Here is a 23,380-nt window from a genome sequence, read left to right as displayed (position 1 = left end):
TGATGGAATGCAGCAGTGATCATCTCCAGAGGGCCAGTGTTTACTACCGCTGTTAAACCCAAGTGCTAAAACCAAGCGCAGGCTTCGAGCCCAGTGCCTCAATGGAGTCTGGGCCAAACCATATAAGACAAACGGTGTCTGGCCTGCCTTCCTTTTATGTCTGTGGAATGATAACTATTGGCCTCGGAAGTCAGAGGTCGGTGCATGCCGTTCGTTAGTATAGTCTATGAAAAGAAGCATGATGTTAACATGCTTTGTTTGCTATTGAAGTGACGGTGACGGCTATAGTGATGCTCCATTCCTACACAGCTGTGACGCGTTAAACCAGCAGGCATTAGTACAATGTCAACACTTACTGTAAGAGTCCGACTTCCAAGTGGGCATTCATCCATGGATGGATACACTTTCATTCATCTCTATACCCTCAAGCATTGGTACAATGTCAACACTTAACCCATTCTGACCTGAGATCAGATTCATACGAGGTTTCCACTGGGACACACACTGGTCTGATTAACCCATTCTGACCCGAGATCAGATTCTAAAAATGTCAGTCGCTCTTCGATTTTTTTCTGAAATAGCAGACCTACAAGCTCGTAGCGCGCCACTCGGTGGCGCGCTATGAGCTTGTAGATCTGCTATTTTTCAATAGCTAAAGCATAACATGATGCTATAACACCAAAATGGGTGCCCGGTCAGAATGGGTTAATGTAAGACTCAGTCCAAGTGGACATTCCTCATTTGTATGGATATATACTTTAATTTACCACCTTTTTAAGAGCCTGCACAGGGACTACAGGTGGAAATGAGCTTATGGCTAACTCTGGCCCATTTACATTGTCCCTGTTAAATAAATTAAATAAGGGGTGGACAGAAAAAAAACTGCATTTACTTGAGTACTGTACTTAACACTTATTTTGTCAACCTGGGGACCACTATTGTGTTGGGTGGGGATATGGGCTATAAGATTAGTGCTTTTGTAAGTTAACACTTGCTATGCATCCCATGTGTATACATCCCACTGTTTCTCAACCGTTGACTACTACTGGTAAAATGTCCTAATAATAATGACTCAACCAGACACTTCCCCCTTCTTGAGATTCTAACTCCCTTTTTCTGTTGAATTTCTTGAACTCCAACTTGTCAGTAAATGACAACATGGATGGACTCATCATAGGTCACCAGGTCATTCAGTTCACGGTTTCTCAACTAGTGGAAAGAACATTTAAAACAAATCAACAAATCCTACATTACTAAATGCATGGTCAGGGACCACATGCAATACCTCCACGGACCACCAGTGGTCCACGGACCACCTGTTGAAAACCCATGATTTAAGCAATTACTTTAACCGGTGTATTGTATTTGACAAAACAATCTAAATAAATATATATATTTTCAACTTTAACTCGAGTATAAATTTGACAAAGTAACTTTTACGAGTAATGTTTGACCATGGTTGTGTATACTTTGGCTCAAGTAGACCTACTTTGGACTGCTATCAAGCCTTAGGACAACATCAACAGTTACTGTCCTAAGTGCAGCCGAACATTCCTCCATGGATACTAACTACATTCAGTATTCATTGAACCACTTGAACACAGAAACAATAACACGATTAATAAAAAATATAAACTCATTCGAATCGGAACCTTTCTCACTGGAGAAATTTCAGGCGTAACACTTCAATCATATTTTTACCATGTAGGCTACCATGAGAAAAATAAATGAAATACGAATGGCATGGCCTCAATATGACAGTAAAGCTCTATATTCTGATTGTTTCTCCCTCTCTGTGTGTCTGCAGCGGTCAGGGAGAGACCACCGGGGTTCAATGTGATAGTAAAGCTCTGTATCCTCTCTGTGTCCTCAGCGGTCAGGGAGAGACCATCGGGGTTCAATGTGATAGTAAAGCTCTGTATCCTCTCTGTGTCCTCAGCGGTCAGGGAGAGACCACCGGGGTTCAATGTGATAGTAAAGCTCTGTATCCTCTCTGTGTCCTCAGCGGTCAGGGAGAGACCATCTGGGTTCAATGTGATAGTAAAGCTCTGTATCCTCTCTGTGTCCTCAGCGGTCAGGGAGAGACCATCTGGGTTCAATGTGATAGTAAAGCTCTGTATCCTCTCTCTGTGTCTGCAGCGTTCAGGGAGAGACCATCGGGGTTCGGACAACCTGTCGGCCAGGTCCTCGGACAGCGATGTGAGCGACGTGTCCGCTGTGTCGAGAACCAGTAGCGCCTCTCGATTCAGCAGCACGAGCTACATATCTGTCCAATCGGAACGGCCGCAAGGAAACCGCAAGATCCGGTAAGGCTGATCTGCAAACACACATTAGCAGGGCAGTGAACCCCTTCTTTTGACCCTTGACCTTTGACTAGGGATGGAGCTCGATACCTAACACCCCCGATAACAAGCTTATCGATACGTTTTGGGCTTATCAAGCCTGTTATCGAGCATTGTGGCCCATGCCGTCATCTTTAAACAATCAAGACAAGAGGTGATCAAAAATAAATGTAAAACTAATCACCCATGCTGGCACAAACATGTCGGTCTAAACGTGTATTGATACCTGCCAACCAGTAAGCAAAATTCAGCTTTTAAAGTGACTGTGTGTACCGTCACTTTAAAAGCGGAATTTTGCTTACTGGTTGGCAGGTATTAACCAGTTAATATTTTCTTCAATATTATTTTCCAAAAGTTAAAAATGACAATGACCTTTTGTCTGTTAGAAAAGTACTGTATTTGAAGGTCTTAGTATACTAAAGATACTGGTTCTGTTCAGAATTTATTGTCGTCTCCCGTCTCAAAATAATAGAAAATGCTCGATAGTGGGCTCGATAAGACTGATCATTATGTGCTTGTTATCGATAACAATTAACAAGCTCCCTCCTTACCTTTGACTGATAACACAGTCTTATCAGGCATGGGCAAACCCTCCGAACCCCATCGTTCTGTCTTTCCATAATGTGTTACCTCGTTCAGACGTTTTAAATTCTTTGAAATTGTCTGCACTCGGTTAACCTAAAGAGAGAAATGCGCCTGCTAGTAGCAACGGGATGTCATTTCTTCAGTCTTTTGTTCTTGAGTTCTGGTTTGGCTCCAACTAGAAATGACTGGAGCCAAATGATGAACTCTAGCCTTTCCAGGTTGGAGATGTTTGTCCATTACTGGCAACACATAACAGTAAACACAATGCCGACTTCTCTGCTGTCTCATAACATATTGAGAATTATTTTGCACTGTGCTTTTACTGTAAGTCCCACATTGCTGTTTCCGTTGTGTTGTCTTTTCTTTTCTCGCATATAGCCTCATGAATCATTGATGCTTTATTTTGATTATTATTTTTGCTTCCTTTTTCTGCTTCTTGCATGCGCTGTCGCTGCACGCTGCGTGCGCCTCTCTGTCGCCGTCCTCCTCAGACAATTACGATCCAGGAGCCTGTCCCGAGAGGGAGAGGAGCAGTTAGGGGAGGTGGTAGAGGAGGAGGAGGCAGCATCAGGGGGGGGAGGCAGAAAGGCTAGCAAACAAGATGGAGGGAAGGATGAGGGGGGAGAGGGGACGGAATCGGGGGGAAAGGGGGACAGAGAGAGGGAGCAGCAGGATCATATGGTGGAGGCTGAAGAGGACTTGTACCAGAGGAGTATCTCTGATAGCGACCTCAGGTAAAAAAAACATAAAAATAAAGTCACCATGTGTGGTTGACCGTTAGACTCTGACTAACAATAACATGGAGCTGTCCTGCATCCGCATCTATGCCGACTTCCCCGCAGTTCCACTAATGACAGTGTGGTCGTGATCCTGATCCTATCCTCCTTTCTCCAACCTTTATGATGTAAATGTGGCCTCGGTTACTGTACTAGCAACTAGAAACAAGTGATCCTATCCTCCTTTCTCCAACCTTTATGATGTAAATGTGGCCTCGGTTACTGTACTAGCAACTAGAAACAAGTGCCTTCCTGGTGTTTGGGCCCTTTCCTCTGTGCCCTCCTTAACCCCAAGACATTCCTACTAGCTATCCCATCACCTTTGAGTGTAATCTACAGTTATTGATGCTGTAAATGTGCTCAGCAATGTCATTTTATTTCTGAACAGCAGAAGTGAGTAGAAAATGTGTTATGAATGCAGAATCTTATAAACGGGGGGGGGGGGGCTCCACTGCAGCCATCGGGCGTCCGTCAGCTTCAACGCAACGCAGGGAACGTTCCCTTTTTAAATCAACGAAGGGAGCGCCACTGCCGACGTTACCCTGCGTGTTTGAGTTGCCCACGAGCGAACATAAACCCAGAAATCAGGCATCAGTACTGAGAATGGGGATTATCCTTTTTTTTATATATTTCCACTAAATAGATTAGGCGTGTACATACATACTGTAGTCAACTGGCGTCTAGCGCAGCATCGTATCTCATTGGTCTGACAGTCGAGGCGTTTGTGAAATCGTTTTAGTTCGGGAATATGTCAGCAGCGTTCGAAGAAAGATTCACTGCATCATTTGTTTTCTCATGCCGACGTTCCGGTCCGGTGTGGTGTAGGGATGCAGCTGAGGAGCTAAATGGACGCTTCCTGTGTATTGTACTACTGACTGGGACATTTTCTTTGAGGATGCTAGCACTGCCACTGACACAGCCACCAAGGCCATTACCGCTTATATTTCCTTTTGTGTTGATATGTATCAGAATGATACACCATACATATACCTCGCGAATGAAATCAAGGAGTGTATACAGTACATACAGTAGGAAAAAGATGGCCTTCAGATCAGGAGACGTGTAGGAACTGAACTTTGAGAGGAGCGCTTTTGTTGTGTCGAAGCCCCATAGCGTCCCTGATTGCTGTTGCAGCAGCAGCTGTGAATATAGTGAGGTGACAATGCAGAATCATTTTGGTGAGAGGATAGATGTAGAGTAAGAGCAGGAGAGAAAAACACAGGATAGAAAATGGTCAAATAATCTAAAAAGATATATAGCAGGTACTGTATGTAATATTTGCATCAATTGCAGGTGTCTTGTGTACATGGTATTTTGAATAATTATTGGCATCATATGCAGGTGTACTGTACACAATGAGGCGAGTAGCAGCAGTTATTAATGTGCAGTTCAACAGACCAGTTGTATTAAGTAAGAATGTAATGAATGTAATCTACATGAGGGAAGGCCCACTCATAACACGCACCTTTGTGTAATATTACTGCAGTAAAGCAGCTTATTCTTCAAAATAATGACGCTAGCGTGCCAGAGACAGATTGTACTCTGAAAAGCCACCGCCTTACCCCCCAAAACCCGGGAGGCGTAATCTTCCGTTCTCACGGAAGGTACATCTAAAGTCTCTCTAGAAGCGTTTGTATTCCAATTCCAAAACCTTCCTGAAGTCAGAAATGAAGACAAGGGGGCGCCCCGCCCGCTGGCCTAATGGTTCACATGTATATATACACGTCATTAGCATTAGTTCGTTTTAAATAGCTTAAATATCCCAACGTTATGTAATTTGAAACAGACATTCAGTTAACCCATTCTGACCTGAGATCAGATTCATACGAGGTTTCCACGGGACACACACTGGTCTGATGAACCCATTCTGACCTGAGATCAGATTCTAAAAATGTCAGTCGTTCTTCGAATTTTTCAAAAATAGCAGACCTACAAGCTCGTATCGCGCCACTCGGTGGCGCGATATGAGCTTGTAGATCTGCTATTTTTCAATAGCTAAAGCATAACATGATGCTAACACCAAAATGGGTGCCCGGTCAGAATGGGTTAACATGTTTTAATACGCCACCATTTCAGCGTGTCCACAAGGAGTCTCATTTTTATTTCTGGAACGTGTAGGGTTAATGGATGTTAGTTTAAATTAAGAAAACTATGTCAAGAGCAAATTGAAGAACAAATTGATTTAGAATCCCACAGGCTCTCACAGCAGGCAAGCAGATTAACCCAGCCTTCTAATAAGATGTCAACACCATCAAATTACGCTCACAGCAGGTTCTCCGAGTCCTTCCCAACCTAATGCCTGTTTTATACTTAGTTGTGCGCCAGTGTCGCGCATGAATGAAAATCTACAATGAATCTACAAGCTCGCAACACGTTATCTGCGATGTGTTTTGACTCGAAACACAACACTTTTGAGCTTGTATAGATCGGCTATTTCTGGTGTAAGACACCGGCGGCGCGCCGCAATGTACAAATAAGGTTTCATGGTGCTAAAGCCTTATACACACTGCAGTCTGTACTACATTTCTTAACCCATTCTGACCGGGAACCCATTTTGGTGTTAGCATCATGTTATGCTTTAGCTATTGAAAAATAGCAGATCTACAAGCTCATAGCGCGACACCGAGTGGCGCGCTACGAGCTTGTAGGTCTGCTATTTTTTTTAAATCGAAGAACGACTGACATTTTTAGAATCTGATCTCAGGTCAGAATGGGTTAATCAGACCAGTGTGTGTCCAGTGGAAACCTCGTATGAATCTGATCTCAGGTCAGAATGGGATAAAACTGTCATTAGATTATGCACAGCCACCTTGCATACCGATAATGAGCAGCTTCCGATGCGTATTATTCTATTAGTTGCGAGAGAAAAAAAATCTGATAAATTAAACAAATTAGACATCAAATGGCTAACTAACCACTAAACACTAACACTTGTGTAACACGGGGATGATGCAAAATAACACGGAAAATCGAAAACCTTATCCGAAACCTTAAATGACCAGACAAAAGCTTCGAAGGCAGATGTGTAAACGTGATTGACACAACAATGAGGACTCAGTGTGCAAGCTGCTTTGTGGCTGGTGACTGTCTCCTTGGACTCGACAGAAAACACATTACGCTAAAAGCCAACACATCCTTCATGTAAGACTATCACAGCAACAACCTTTGTGCGCACAGTTGGGGAGCACATGCACTCTTTACATTACAGTGTGTTCTGTACGGGAGGACATTATAGAGTCACAGCACATGCCAACTGTGACCCCCAGGTGGTCGCAGGTGTTGGAACTATGTGTGGATTAGAAGAAACACTGAGCCATGGACAGTTTTCTAGCAGCTCGCCCCTGGAACTGTATAGGCAAGGCAAGGCAGGTGTGTTGTAATAGCAAAAACACAATGTAAAAGGACATTTGAATATAAACAAAAGTAGTACACATGATATAGACGTACTGTAGAAAATAGATAAATAAGAGTCCATTTCAGTGCAGAAGATGAATTTAAAAGTCTCAATCGAAGGCAGCAGCAAACAGAATGGTTTTTAGCTGTGATTTAAACAAACGTGAGACTTGTAGCAGACCTGCAGTTTTCTGGGAGTTCGTGCCAGATATGTGGTGCATAAAATCATGTATTTTTTGAAGGAAATAAAGCAGACCTTTTCCCAGATGACCTGAGAGGTCCGGATGGGTGGTTGAAGTACAAATTGTTTGTGAATCCCACTAGGCTCTCACAGTGGGTTTGCTGTATTCTTATATATATGTGGCTGGCCTGTTGCTGTGTCATACTCTGCGGAGTTGTGTTGTGTTGTGTTGTGTTGTGTTGTGTTGTGTAACTTGTGTTGTGTTGTGTAACTTGTGTTGTGTTGTGTTGTGTTGTGTTGTGTGCACGGTCCTTCACCTGTCTGGGCCCTAACAGTGACACGTGTCTGTTCCTTACTACAACCTGTCAACATGTACATTTACCACCCTATTCCCCCCTACCTGTCTAACCACCTCTTCAATCCAATTTTCACTTTCTCACACCTTCTGCAAATCTGCACATGCACGCATGCACACATGCACGCACACACACTCGCAACACACATGCAACCTCCCCACTCACACTCATCATCATCATCATCATCTTCTAGCATCGATTCACATTCGACACGGTTGATGACAAAAAAGGGAGGCTTAAAATCTGTTTATAATCGCAACAAAGGGAATATCAAGTGGCTGATTATACAAGTATGCATCGTAAACCGAACAAAAACAAAAGCCTACTGTACCTGCGCTGAGCGTGAGTTGACCTTGCCTTTCCCCATTTACTGTAAAGATCTGTCATGACAGCTAGAGAGCTTACAGTACATATTTCATGTACAGTAGATGCACTTCATAAGCTCTATACACTACTGTATGTGAGCCATTATACTGCCTGGAGCGATCAACATCTCTACCCCAGAATGAATGGGTTAACAGCCTTCCAGTTCCTATATAATGTTTGTGCTTCTAAAGACCCCTTTTTGCTGTTCAAACTGAGGCAGGCGAGGTTAGCTTGTTTTACCACCCAGGACCACAGTGGTTGTGCTTTGAATGATTTGCAGGCATGCAGAGCTTAAATTGGATCACCTTATTTCACCTTTGAGCCGGCTAATGGATCCACTGTCTATTTCCTGCTCAAGAGAGGTTAGAGTAGGTTACTGATTGGAAGATGTCTTTTCATTTTATTTATTGTGCTGCTTTTGCCCCGTCTTGGCCAGGTCTCAGTTGAAGAAGAGGTTGCATACAGTCAGGACAGTCACATTGATGTACAGTATGCCATACTGTACATCAATGTGACTGTCCTGAATTTATTACAACTACAGCGGTGCCCGTTGGGCACTGACTGGCCTACTTGAAACGATGCAAGTTGGAAATGCATGCCCCACCCAGTTATGTCTGTGTCCCTTTTATGCCCATACTGTATATGGAGTTATTTTTCAGCCATGTGCTCAAAGATGGAGTCTATTAAGATGTCAGAACAGCATTGTGATGTCGAAACAGGCCCATATACACTGTATGGAGATCTAGGGGTGACCAGGTGTGATCAATTGGCTCATTTGGGCCCTGTCAGAGGCCTGGACAGAGGCTTTAGTGCTGGTTCTTGACAACGGTGTGTCCCACCGACGAACGCATCAGTGGGACACGCGTGTGTACTCGTCACCATACTTATGTACGTATGTATGTATGTACAGACAGAGACATGGTGCATTTATAGTTAGAAGATAGATATGCAAGTTACATACACAGTACATGCTGAAAGACAGACAGACAGACAGACAGACAGACAGACAGACAGACAGACAGACAGACAGACAGAGTGACAGACAGACAGAAGTATACCTGTAGACAGACATTCCTTTGTAATGTTCTATAATTTTAGATAAGAGCTTTTCAGGCGACAGCGTTGATACGGTCCCTAACACAATTAACGAAGCTTTATTTTCCACTTCGATTAAGCGTGATTGTCATGGAGCGTGGTGATGAAACCAGAAACGTTCATTACTCAACATGGCTCGTTATGTAAGCCATATAGCATGCCGACGACGCCCACATCTGATTATATATATTATGCAAACGAATGTCACGGTGAAAATGTCACAGCGAGCGGAGGCATCCGTGCCTCCAGAAATGAACTGTAACCGTATATAAGATCCAGGTTTTATTGAAAGACATAAAGTCGGGTCAATGTGATCGGTGTTAAGATGCTAGATTTCCTCTGAGTGCTGTTTTCTTTTATGTTGGCTGACCTTTTTCCCACCGCGTGGAAAAGGACACGGCGGTAGCGATGCTATCTAAGTTGGCAGAAACACCGCTGCTCCCTCGGCTCGCTGCGACGCACTCGCTTTATCCTGACTCGATTGCTGTGTTCGAGGTCACAGTACGTCGTACGTCTACTGTACATGCATTTAGCCTTGTGTAATACTAGAACATCACAGCTGTCAGTCGCCCAGAAAAACCTCCTATCTCCATATTTGTTTTTGTAGTACTTTTACTTTTGCTACTTGCTGCCGATACCTTTTGTAGTAAAATGTTGAAAACAGGCCTTTTACTCGTAACGGAGCATTTTGATCAATTGATCTGCATTTGCTTCTATCTATCTATCTATCTATCTATCTATCTATCTATCTATCTATCTATCTATCTATCTATCTATCTATCTATCTATCTATCTATCTATCTATCTATCTATCTATCTGTCTATCTATCTGCATCGGTGCACACGTGCCTGCGTGTGTTAGTTTAGATCTGTGTCACTTCAGCGTTTAACCACTTTAGCCATTATTTAACCCATTGAGGCCTGAGGCCGATTCTTAAAACGCCTCTAAATCCTGACCTAAGTTTTATGGAAAAACTTCAAACATTTATATAGCAGCATCAAAAATGTAACATTTTTGAATACTGTACTGTATACTGTACAGAACCCCAAAATGGGTTCCCGGGCCTGAGGGGAACATAATGTTAGCTATTGAAAAATAGCAGATCTACAAGCTTGGCCCTCGGTGCCATGATATGAGCTTGTAAACGTTCTTGAAAACGTGTGCAAATCTTTGAATGTAACGTTCTTTCACAGTGAACGTTTTGAACTCATAATATCTTTGCTTCTGGGGATCCCTGGAACAACATGTGTGACTCGTTTTGATGCACAGCCTGCCGTCGTGAGGGTGGCAACTATTCAGGACAGCTGGAAAACTATTTTCTTTATCTTCTTTATTTATTTATTTTGTATTTTTCTGTCTAAAATAATCTGAATCAAATCAAATCAAATTTTATTTATAGAGAACATTTTCAAAGACCAGGAGGCCAACCAAAGTGCTGTACAGGAAACATGACACAAGTAACATAGTAAAAAAAAATCAAAGCAACACAAAAAGTACACAGGTTAATTAGGTCAAACATTGAAAGCCAGGGAGAAGAAATGGGTTTTTAGTAAAGACTTAAAGGCCTCTAAGGAAGGAGCAGACTTAATATGAAGGGGCAGACAGTTCCAGAGTTTGGGGCCAGCCACCGAAAAGGCACGGTCACTGAAGCTATGTTATTATTCATGTCATGTTAGTTAGAGCATGGGGGTCCTTGACATGAAATAGTTTGAGCACCACTGATATAGAAACGTATTATATTGCAGAAAACTGTGGTGATTTAGATTTAAAACAGTGGAATCTGGTCTCAGCTCTCAGTGGGTTAAATAGCGCCCTCTCAGTCTGGTGTTAACCCATTCTGACCGGGCACCCATTATGGTGTTGGCATCATGTTATGCTTTAGCTATTGAAAAATAGCAGATCTACAAGCTCATATCGCGCCACCGAGTGGCGCGCTACGAGCTTGTAGGTCTGCTATTTTTGAAAAATCGAAGAACGACTGACATTTTTAGAATCTGATCTCAGGTCAGAATGGGTTGATCAGACCAGTGTGTGTCCAGTGGAAACCTCGTGTGAATCTGATCTCAGGTCAGAATGGGTTAATGCCTCCATTGTTGTTGCCTGGGTAACTTGTCATGCCTGAGAGGAAGAGCAAAGAGGGACTAGTCTGAGGTCCATTAGCAAGGCAGCATGTTGACTTTTATAAATATTGAATCAATGAAAAGTATTTACAAGAGCTTATGACTTCCAAAGGAACACACAAATGTTTTTTTCCCATTTCCTGAAAAGTAATGCTTTTGGTCATCCACCCACCTGCTGACAGCAGGACAAATAAATCCATATCAAGCACTACCAAAAATAAATAAAGCCACCGGAGCATGTCGATGACAAACTAAATTCCTTTTTGAGTGGTGCAACCACTCCTACAACCAGCAATGTCCATCCGTGTACACCTATGTGTTCACCTATATATGTGTTGTGTTCACCTATGTATGAGCACCAGTATGAGTACCAGTAGGGGCGCTGTTTTGCCATACAGAGAGCCTGCTAATGAGAGAGAGGGAGGAGGTACACCAACGTTTCCAACATGACTCTGATGAAGATGTCACTTTGGCTTTCATGATGAGGAGGATGCAAAAAGGGCATTTATTTGTCCATGACGCTCCAGCGCTTTATAATTTTTTGTCTGCTGATGTGTCCCTGTGTCTCCTCCTGAGATGCGTTGATGTGTACGGCTACTCCCTTTCTTCTCTATTAACCCATTCTGACCTGAGATCAGATTCATACGAGGTTTCCACTGGACACACACTAGGTCTGATTAACCCATTCTGACCTGAGATCAGATTCTAAAAAATGTCAGTCGTTCTTCGATTTTTCAAAAAAATAGCAGACCTACAAGCTCGTAGCGCGCCACTCGGTGGCGCGCTATGAGCTTGTAGATCTGCTATAATAGCTAAAGCATAACATGATGCTATTGCTAACACAAAAATGGGTTCCCGTTCAGAATGGGTTAAAAGAGCTCTGCCACTCAGTTTAATAAGATGGCAGTTTGAAGAGCTCAGAGATTCAATATTTAATAAGATGGCAGTTTGAAGATGTTAGGTTGTATTGTTGGTCAGCTGTGTGAAGGTAGAAACTATATAGACAGACAGGTTGGTGCCCAGTCCACATGATCCATAGTATAGACTAGAGCGTCGCAGTCCCACCCCCTCGAGAGACCCGGAAAATAAATCCCTGTTCATTTTTCCTCATAGACTTTTCAGAAAGTATTTATTTAAAGACGTTTACCACGCCACGGACAAAGCCAACTCTTGTCGTGACAAATCATGACAACAAACACAATTTTTCGGGCTGAAACAAATAATTAGAAAGAAGAAGAAAACGGCAGGTTTAAACTCTTTTTTTTTAGTTTTTGTTCTTTGTAATTATTTGTTTTGTCCAAAATATTGTGTTTGTTGTCATGATTTGTCACGACAAGAGTTGGCTTCGTACGACGCTTAAAAGGTCTTTAAATAAATACGTTTTGAAATGTCTGTGAGGAAAAATGCATTGGGAATTATTTCCTGGGCCTGGTGTCGTCATGAAAGGAGACGCTCTACAGTGGAGTCAAATATGACTCCACTACAAAGTGAAAGTTGCTCTCTCAGATTTGTACTTGAGTTAGTACAAATCAAAGGAGTACAAATCAAAAGGAACATTTTAATTTTTTAATATCAATGCATTGCAGTAGTAAAATGCTGACATTTTCAAAAATAATATATCAATGATAATAATCAACAAGCAAGCTCACAACGTGTCACATCAGAACATTTTGTGAGCTTGTAGATCTCCTATTTTCACTATTTTTTTATTATTAATTATTAATTAATAAAAGTATTATTACTTGTCTGGCCGAAGGCATTCAAATGTAAAAACCAGCCATTATGATGACATCAGGGCCCGCCAAAATACATTTTAGACTAAATAAACTGTAGATTCAGTCGACTAAAATCTTGTGATAGTTAGTTGACTAAAACTAGACCAACACTAAAACATGTCAGATGACAAAAATATGACTAAAACAAAATGACATTTTATTCAAAAGACTATGACTAAAGTAACTAAAAGTCTAAATCAACACTAGACTGTCGTATGCAGGCGGCCGCTCTGGTCGGAGGCACAGTTACCATAGAAACACATCTTTCTGCCCTGCTGCTCTTCTGAAAAGACCAACAAGATGAGGATATGAGAGAGAGAGAAAGAGAGAGAGAGGATTTCAAAACACACACCTTGGATGACTTCTGCATTTCCATATCTATGCTTCTTTCAATGATTCAGCTGTCAGTGCTGTGTTGTTATTGCTGACACGGACAGAAAGGAAGGGGTATTTACAATTCAAGCCATTCCAAAACCTATATGGTCTACCGGAATAATTGGCACAACATTAAGATGTCAATGTGACATTGAAGATGTCACATTGTGACATAACACTCCCCAGTGCCTTGTGTGTGTGTGTAGAGGGCTCGGCAGCAGCGGTTTTCCTGTGGAAACACGCATGGTTACAGAGCACTTTGGGAAGGAAGGTGTTATGTCAATGTTTTCACGTTCACCCATATAGAAACAATGGAGGATTCACATGAACCCATTTAGATTAAAAGTATTCTGAAAGAATATATATTCAAAGAGTTGTGCTGCATTTTCACAATTTTTCAAAAATAGCAGACCTACAAGCTCGTAGCGTGCCACTCGGTGGCACGCTATGAGCTTGTAGATCTGCTATTTTTCAATAGCTAAATTATTACAATGTTTAAAACACCAAAAATGGGTTTTAAATATCAGCAAAGTTACACCACGCTTTACACAATCACACTGTAATAAAAACACAATATCAGTATGGTATGAATATCAAACTCCATTCACTTTTTCCTGATACATTTTTGCCACTTTAACCCTGGCCTCCAAATGCTGGGCCTAACAGTATGCAGGCAAATATAAAATGTAATAAATCCAGAACAAAATGTAAAAAAAAAAGAGAGCTAATATTCAACCTTACAGGCTCAATGTAGATCTGCTACTTAATTTATAATTTATAATTTCTTCTTGTGGTTAAGTGAAAAGTAGTACAATTGAAATGGCACGTTCACTGCGTGAGATTGAGCCCGTAGAATTAGAGTAGAGTCAGTGAGGTGTCTCTGTATCGTTTGCGACAGTCAGTCACTCATATATGATACAGTCTGTTGAAAATGTAAGCAGCAGTAACATTAGCGTTTTCTCTCAGTCAGTTTCATCTTCATATCCATCCATATGAGTGAAGCGGCCTGGATGATATTTTTCAAGCACAGTTCTTTATATGAGGCAATCTAAAATCCCCTCATGGGGATTACAATGCAAATAGAAAGTCCTTGAACTCGTGGATTTGCGTCCTCTACCGATATTGACGTCAGACTTCGGTGCTCTATTCAGTGCTCCGCTTAAGTTTAACCCATTCTGAACGGGAACCCATTTTGGTGATAGCATCATGTTATGCTTTAGCTATTGAAAAATAGCAGATCTACAAGCTCGTAGTGCGCCACTCGGTGGTGGATTTTTTGAAAAATCGAAGAGCGACTGACATTTTTAGAATCTGATCTCAGGTCAGAATGGGTTAATCAGACCAGTGTCCAGTGGAAACCTCGTATGAATCTGATCTCAGGTCAGAATGGGTTAAGGAGGTTATTAACCGAAACCGAGCCAAAAGTGTCAACACTACGACTGGGGCGAGAAAAATAAATGAATATGAGGCTTTTGCTTTTGTGCCTTTTTAGGAACACTGTGGCCTAGATGAAAATAATGCACAGAGAGCAACGTTGCATGGTGGTGATGATGGGGGAACATTGTGTTCTTTTGGGCTGAGGTTGAAATCCAAGAATCCCTGGAGAGCCTCACACTGTTCCAACTAAGCAGTGCAGCCAGCCAGGCCCGGGCCGGGCCGGGGCAGGCAGACAGGCCCGCGTGCTGCGGGGGCCGGGCCCGCGTGCCAAGGCCCGGCCAGGAGAGGTTCTGGTTGGACATGGAAGCTAGAGGACAGCGCGTTAAGCTGTGAAAATAAGCTCATTTAAGGCGGGAGCGTGCGTCCTTTAGGGCCAGCACAATGATTTAATACATTTCATGGATACACCTTAATAAAGCTGGCTTTTTTTGTTGCCTGCGGGGGAGCAAGGCAAGCAAGGCGGGCATCGTTTTTTTGGCACTGCCAGGGCGGGCATCGTTTGTTGGCGCTGCCAGGGTGTGTGTGTGTGTGTGTGTGTGTGTGTGTGTGTGTGTGTGTGTGCGTGTGCCAGGCAGTGCTTGGTGCCCTATAACAGGCTACAGCCCTGTAATGCCTGTGCATTAATCCGAGCCTATAGTCGTTTGCCTTCATGTGTGACCATGGCCGTGATATCTTCTGGTATTTCCTTCTTCATATTTTATCGTAACCACTAACCCACCAGTAAGACCCCCTGAGGCTGAGAAGCCGCGTGCACACATGGCGCTTTGGCGTGGTGCTTTGGCATGGCAGTCAGATCAACATATGGAATTAATTCTGTACTGGCCACATATGGAGCGTGTCTTGAGTGTACAGGGTTTGATGAGGTCAGATCAACATAATTATGGAATGTCAGAACAGGTCAGCTCCATATATGGAGATCTAAGGGTGGCAGGGAGGGCAGTGTCTTGAGTGTACAGGTTTTGATGAGGGCCCAGGTAGGGGCCCTCATCTCAGCTAGTTTTCGCCGGCTTTTGTCAGTCAAAAGGGAGACATCAAAGAGGAAGGACGGGTGGGGGAAGGATCAACACATGGAATGTCAGAACGGGTCAGCTCCATATATGGAGATGGAGGCGTGATGTCACAAGGCGTGACCATATATGGAACATTGGAGGCGTGATGTCACAAGGCGTGACCATATATGGAGGTATGACGTATGACACACGGAAATACCTACGAAATTGGATATTGTCGGGAGTGGAGGCGCTTTGATGTTGACTTCAAAGCTCTCTTCGGTGCCATAACTGATCAATGCCACTAAAACCCTACAATATAAGCACTCAATATTTATGTTTTAAAGTACAGGCTGATACACAGCAGAGCCCAGCATCGCCAAGGCCTGCCATAAACAATGAGCGTTAGAGGCTGATGTATGAGGTGTGTGGCACCGTGTGCATATGCTTTTAGAGTGCATCTGGATTACTGCCGTGCCAAAAGCACTGCCAGCTGCCAGCTCATGTTGAACAATATGTTTCCTTCTGAGCAGGGAAATTAGAGAACATGTATCACATTTATCACTGTTTAGATTAAATATTTGCATATATCATAGAAGAGTGGTTCTCAAACATTTTAATTTAAAAAAAAAAGACCGCCCAGTTTGCCATGCATTTGCCTCCTCTCCCTATACAGTTTGTTATAGTTGTGTTTGTTATTAAATAAGCCACTCATGTATTAATAACTCTTTGCCAATGATTTTAAGAATGAACAAGACGTGGTCAGTGAGTCAGTAAGACTCACGTAGCACATTTCATCAAAACAATTGGAACATATTTAGGCAGGCTGCAGTCATGTAGGTACTGTAGGAAGACCATTGAGAGCTTTTTAAACAAGTAAAATTATTTTAAAATCAATCCTAAAAACAACCGGAAGCATTGTTCATTGTAAGTGACAACTTGTGTGGGCTGAACACGCAGCATCAAACTGATTGTATGCTTAATTGAGGTTACACAGGTCACAGTCAATACGGTATTGATCTGCAGAGTCTATTCGCTTGGATAGCTTGTTAGTTTATGGAACAGAATGAGGACTCATTAAGATATGAAGGGAGTAATACACAGGGGTTGTGCTTCTCTACGATCCACTTCCGTTAGTTCCACGAGACTAGACTTTAGTTATGCTTCAAGTCGCTTGTATACGCTATAAGCAATAACTTTCCCTGATAAGTGATAACCAGAGCCTCTCACTCAGTGCAATGTGGACCAGCCTGGTCATAATAAGCTAATGTAACAGCGCTGAAGCTATAGCTCTTTTTGCATTGCATTGGATTGATGCCATCAAGTACATTTCGTTGTACACTTGTGTTCAGTGACAAAATAAAATCATCCATCCATCCATCCATAGCAGAGAATAAACATCCTACCATCCATCCTACCATCCTTCCCCAACTAATTCATCGAGAAGCAGGTTCTTGTCAAGCTTCTCACCCTATCCGACCGTAAGGGAGATGCCAGCCACCCGCCTGAGAAAATGCATTTTATTTGGCCACTTATAATATGCACGATCTCATTCTCTTTTGGTCATCGTGATCCATATTTCATGACCGTTATAGGTGTGGTATATGAGAGAAGTTCGACCACTTTTCAATGCTATTGCGTGCGTGCGTTTGAATGAAATGAAAAGTATATATTTAAAGGAGCCTATTTGAAATAATTGAAGGAGGCAGGCCTACCCCCCCCCCCCCCTCGCCCTCCACCAGCTCCAAATTATAATCAGCATGTCCTCCTCTATTATTTGGTCTTTATAGGACAGTGGAGTGGTCGAGGTCGCACGACGTTATTAGACGTATAGCCGGAGGGTGATCTTTTACACGTAGTAATCATCTTTAACCCATTCTGAACGGGAACCCGTTTTGGTGTTAGCGTCATGTTATGCTTTAGCTATTGAAAAATAGCAGATCTACAAGCTCATAGCGCGCCACCGAGTGGCGCGCTACGAGCTTGTAGGTCTGCTATTTTTGAAAAATCGAAGAGCGACATTTTTAGAATCTGATCTCAGGTCAGAATGGGTTAATCAGACCAGTGTGTGTCCAGTGGAAACCTCGTATGAATCTGATCTCAGGTCAGAATGGGTTAATAATACCCGGCGAGTCTCCGTGATACGGGATGTAATTTGTCCCTTTTTTAAAGAGCGAGTGGCTACGCTCTCCTCTCCTCTCGCACCCAAATGGGACACTTAATTCCTGCCCCTTTTACTCTCTCTCTCTCTCCTTCCCGCAGGGATGGATATTGAATTGTGACGAGATTGACGAGTTGTCGTGTGTGTGTGTGTGTGTGTGTGTGTGTGTGTGTGTGTGTGTGTGTGTGTGTGTGTGTGTGTGTGTGTGTGTGTGTGTGTGTGTGTGTGTGTGTGTGTGTGTGTGTGTGTGTGTGTGTGTGTGCGTGCGTGGAAGAATTGTTCTGATTCAAGTAAAAGTAGCAAATACCACAAATACTCTGTTACAATTAAAAGGCTTCAAAACGTTTACTTGAGTAAAAGTACAAAAGTAATGCAATACCAACGTACTGTATGTGCAATACCAACGGGGAAAAAAACTTGATCATTTGATTATTTGGTCGGCATTTGATCTGCAGATTTTTCCAGATCAGCTACTTATATTTTTATACATAGAACACTTATGCCATATCACAATAGTACAATATAAAATCAGACAATGTGTAATATCGTGATGTGGACATCATATTGATACTAGATTAGGCAGGGGGCAACAATTGTAAGATTACTTAAAGGTAGAGTAAGTGATTTCACTCAAAAAACCTTGGGTTTCGTTTTTGGCTGTGGGACCTAAGCCTTCGTCCAATCAGGATAGAGAGTAAAAAACGAAACCTACGGTTTTTTGACCCCCAGGGGTTAACTGGAGACAGGGAGGAACTCCTTATATGGTCGGCACACTCTATAGCAGAGAGGATTATCACAACAAAACAAAAAAATAAGTGATATTTGAATTTAGTGAAATCACTTACTCTACCTTTAAAGTTGGGAAAGGTAAACTATTTACCGTTTTACCGGAAACAAAAGTTGTTATTAATTTTCAGTGTCACGTCAACATAAAAGAGCACAACATGAGTTTTGTCCATCACATGCCCTCTGTAGCTACTGTACATATTTGGCTATTTCTTATAGTTTTCAGGGGATTTGTTTTTCATCACAACAAAGAAATGATTCTCCATCTCATCGATTCGTTTTTAACACTGAATGTAACGATGCCCTATTGCTCTCAACTAATATCATCATTTTCTTTTCATCATCATCATTTCTTTAACTCACGACCGTGATCACATGGTTCGGAGCACAGATTCATAAAAGTATACAATCGGAAGTATACAATACATTACAGATTACACGATATACATAGACATATCGGAAGGCTTTCCCTATTTGTACAGTGGAAGAACATTTTTCAGAAAAGCACCCAATTTATAGATTACTTTTTGTTTTTCAGATTTTAGTAATGCAATTAATTTAAACATAGAAGGGTGGGTAAAAAAAATACAGTGGCAGGTATTTTTGCCTGAAATTCATAATGTCAGTATTCTTGCATTCCAACAGAACATGATACTCCAATTCTGGCATCATTACATAGGTTACAAATCCTCTGACTTCTTTCAGAGGATATGAATATGAATCACGAAACACGCCGAAACAGAGAGAGCCTGCATGTGGCATTTAATTAGTTCCTTCAAACTTAGAAACACTTCACCAATGTCAGCCTGCCCTCAATTCTCCTCCCACGAAGACGCCTCCGTGCCTTACGCCTCTGACTCACTGAAACAACCTAAAATAAATAAAGAAGTAAAATGCAGTGCGAAGCAGTTTGAAGGTCTCATATTATACGATACCGTAGCACACTAACAATGAGCATAAATGTCGTCTACTAACAATGGACGGCATAATACTGTACATTTCTAGGGGACATTTATGGATGGTGTTCCAGCAGGGCCACAATTAAACTCCCCGGGGGGGGCCAAATTATTATTTTTGTCCCACAGGCCGCCGGTTGAATATCACTGTGACATTTCATCCTCATCTCCCACACACACACACTGCATGTTCCATTCTACTGTATGTGTGAGAGCTGCATGTACTGTAACAGTACTGTCATTTCACTGTGGTTCTCAAAGTGGGGTCCGGGGACCCTCACACGGGGGTCCCTTTGCGAGTGTTCAAATGGACTCTTTATACAGGGTCTGTGACTCTGAGAGCGTACACATGGAACCAAATGGACCCGTTATAAGTGTCCACTTGATCCCATGATTTGCACTCCTCTCAGAATGAAGCAAATTTGAGAACCACTAGTTTTAGAATGCAGAATTCTGTAACTTCTAAACCCCCAAAAGCACTGAGTCATGACTGAACTCTATCCATTTCCCTTTCCTTCATTCCATCCTCTCCTCTCCTCTCCTCTCCTCTCCTCTCCTCTCCTCTCCTCTCCTCTCCTCTGCCTGCGCCCCCCTGTCTCTAAAATGGCGGTGGCTGACGCAGTGACTTTGCATCCAAAATGAACAACAGGCAGACGGGCGCGTCGGGCAGTGGCGGCGGCGGTGGTGGCGGTGGCGGAGGCGTGAACATGACCAAGAGCACGAGCGTGAGCGGCGACATGTGCAACGCGGAGAAGACGGACGGCAGCCAATCGGACACGGCCGTGGGCAGCACGGTAGGGAGCGACGGGGCCATGGACAAGAAGAGGCGCTCCAGCATCGGTGCCAAAATGCACGCCATCGTCGGCTTGTCCCGGAAGAGCCGGAGCACCTCTCAGCTCAGCCAAACAGGTACGGCCCTCACCGCAGCAGCGCCGCACAGCCCAGTGGGTCCCAACCTTTACTCTGCTTTTCACCCCCTCTTCTTCCTACATCTGATCTGACACAAGCTGAGACACACTCGTGACCCGACCTCACCTCACAGAGCTGCCGGGCCAGGCCGGCTGCTGCTCTGTGCGGTGTATATATGCCACTGTTTATAGACAAAAAACCCAGTTTGGGCTGCATTTTGGTGTAGCATTCGCCAGCAAATGTCTGCGAAATTCACACTTTCGCCACTGATGTGAAAGCTTGCGTTGACTTTATGAGGTTAAGACAAAAAAAGCAAATGATTAATTCGCCAGCGTGTATAAGGACCTTAAGACTAAACAATTTCAGAAGACTAAATAGGACAAAATCTGCTTAAAAAATAACCCTGGTGGACAACCCTCCCCCACCCCCCACCCCCACACACACACAATTCCCAGCCCAATGTGATTGACCTCCAGGTTGGGAAACACTGTGCTGAGCGAGCCATCACATATTTTGTGCACGTCTGTCCTTCAGTCTTCACTCTTGTAGTACTGAGTGTACTGTACACTACTGTATACGCTGTCTCTGCTGCTGAACATCATGTTGTAACTGTAACTGCTTTATCTTCTCCCTCCAGTCTCTACTTTCCTCCAGTTTCCAACGTGTCGTCGTCATGCCACACAGACTCAGACTACTCCTTTTCTTTGCCGTTAAAATTATTATGTCTATTGCCTATAATAATGTTACAGTTCAGAAGTTTAAGGGGAACGGGGAGGTGGAAACATGTTGGCAAGGTGAAAGTCATGAATTTCAGGTGCCTCTTGCTCCATCTTCCTAACTAATTTGTGCAGTTGCGTGGGATTCACCAATAAGGTCCAATAAGAGTGAAAAGAGTGTTTTGTTTTTCTACAGAGTGATCTCCAGGAATGTTAACAACTGTGGCACGACAATGGCTCTGTTATCTCCTTATCTTTCCTTTCCTAGGTAACAGGGTTCCTGTGATACCGTATACTGTCTGTCTGTATGTCTCTCTCTCTCTCTCTCTTTTAAATTTATTTTCTCCATCTGTTGTTATGGCACCACTCCCACAGTGTCTTTGTGACTGCTGTTGAAGATGTAATTACAGATATTATACTGTAGTTATATATTTAAAAAAAAATAGCTTTGCTGTCCCCGCTGCTAACCTCCTTCACCTGCAGCAAGTGTTCCTTATTTTCTTTGCCACATTCTTAATTATAGAATGTGTGATGTTTGTGACCTGCTGTGGCATATTATCACGTGAGCATACGCTGTATGCAGAAAGTGTAGCATGTCACTTCAACAGCACGTGAGCCGTATGTCGTATGTGTGTGTGCGCTGCTGTACATCCATTGTATTTTTGTTTTAGTTCAGCATGTACCGAATGTGTGAAGATTCACGTGTGAAAAGGGGAATGTCTCCCGTATTGACGTCAAGCAGTCCATGCACTACTTGCGGTTTCTCACGCCTTATTGCAGTTTGTTGGCGTTTGCATGTACCGAATGTGTGAAGATTCACGTGTGACAAGGCGAATGTCTCCCGTATTGACGTCAAGCAGTCCACTACTTGCGGTTTCTGTAGCCTTTGTTGGCGTTTGTACGTGTACTCTACTTCTTTTCGAGTACAGTATGTACTATGTGTTGTATTGTACTGTACGTCTGCGTGTGCGTCAAAAGGGAAAGCTGTTAATGGAAATTGTCAAAGCAAAGCACTTCTGACTTACTGTATAACAGGACATCGGGCTACCGTTTTCCTTCATTATTGGTTTTGTTTTGTCGCTTTTTTATTTCCTCTCTCTCCAATCCACCGGTCCACTCTTGTCAGCTGTGTTTAATAGCTATTGGACGAGGCTCGAGTGTCATTACTTAGTGTGAAAAGCGTCCCAGCGGGGTGCCCGGTCTTGGTGGTACAACGCTGGCAGATTGAGTTGTTGTGAAGGTCAGTCCATCCACGGCGCTCGGACGTGGCAGGCACTCCGCCAGACAGACAGACAGGCAGGCAGCAGCGCCTATTAATTTAGTCTGTCGGTGTCGGCGGCTGTGTGACTGTCGCAGGCGGAAAACACCTTGTATCTCCACGTAAACCGCAAAAGTATAGTTTAAATAACGGATCAGAACTTGTGACTTAATGATCGCTTGTTGATTCTCGTTGTTCTTGAATCGAAAGTGGGTTTTTTAGGGGGTTTTTTGAACCGATGAAAAGCATTAACAGGAGCTTAGTGACTAAATAATAACTGCTTTGGATCCACGTTGGAAAAATGCAGTTTCTTCTGTGAAAAGTTACGGTTTGTGGACGTGCTAGAGGTTTCTATACCCGACCACGACCCTATATAACACCTCTCCTTATTATGGCCAGTAATCACGGCGTGTTGCTCAGATCAATGCTGTGTTGTGGGGTGGATAAAGGGATCGGAGAGGAGGTGGTGATGAGGGACTGATGTACAGAGAGAGACTCTAAGCCGGGGATGAGGAGCCTCGTGGCTCACGTGGGCGACACGTTTCCACGTCTTGGCTGTGATTTGATGACCGGCACATGCCTGCCTTATCCTACATAATATCGTCGCTGTCTCTCAGGTGGACAGAATAATGTGCTTTTCAGGGAATCGAAGGGGAGAAAAAAAAGAATAACCTGCGTTCCAAATGGATCCAATGGATCCAAATAAATCCACAGACAAACTAAAACCAATTTCACTTTCACTTAAAGAAAACAATGACTGTGTACATGACTTGAATTGAATCCAGTTTAATCTGATGATACCA

General features: G+C 43.0%; 1 protein-coding gene across 1 annotated transcript in view; it reads left to right on the top strand.

The window, feature by feature from the left end:
- The window catches only part of LOC308318956 (regulating synaptic membrane exocytosis protein 2-like), a gene marked incomplete at both ends in the record, with an annotated part of 267,580 nt that overhangs the window by 217,321 nt on the left and 26,879 nt on the right, over positions 1-23,380 (top strand). The window contains 3 exon segments of the mRNA XM_080768695.1: positions 2,140-2,306; positions 3,419-3,661; positions 20,344-20,603. Coding sequence (XP_080624821.1) covers positions 2,140-2,306; positions 3,419-3,661; positions 20,344-20,603 — 670 coding nt within the window.

Source organism: Protomyctophum bolini (assembly GCF_963924005.1).
Source record: "Protomyctophum bolini genome assembly, chromosome: 7".
NCBI classification, from domain to species: domain Eukaryota; kingdom Metazoa; phylum Chordata; class Actinopteri; order Myctophiformes; family Myctophidae; genus Protomyctophum; species Protomyctophum bolini.
This window is presented reverse-complemented; position numbering and strand designations above follow the sequence as displayed.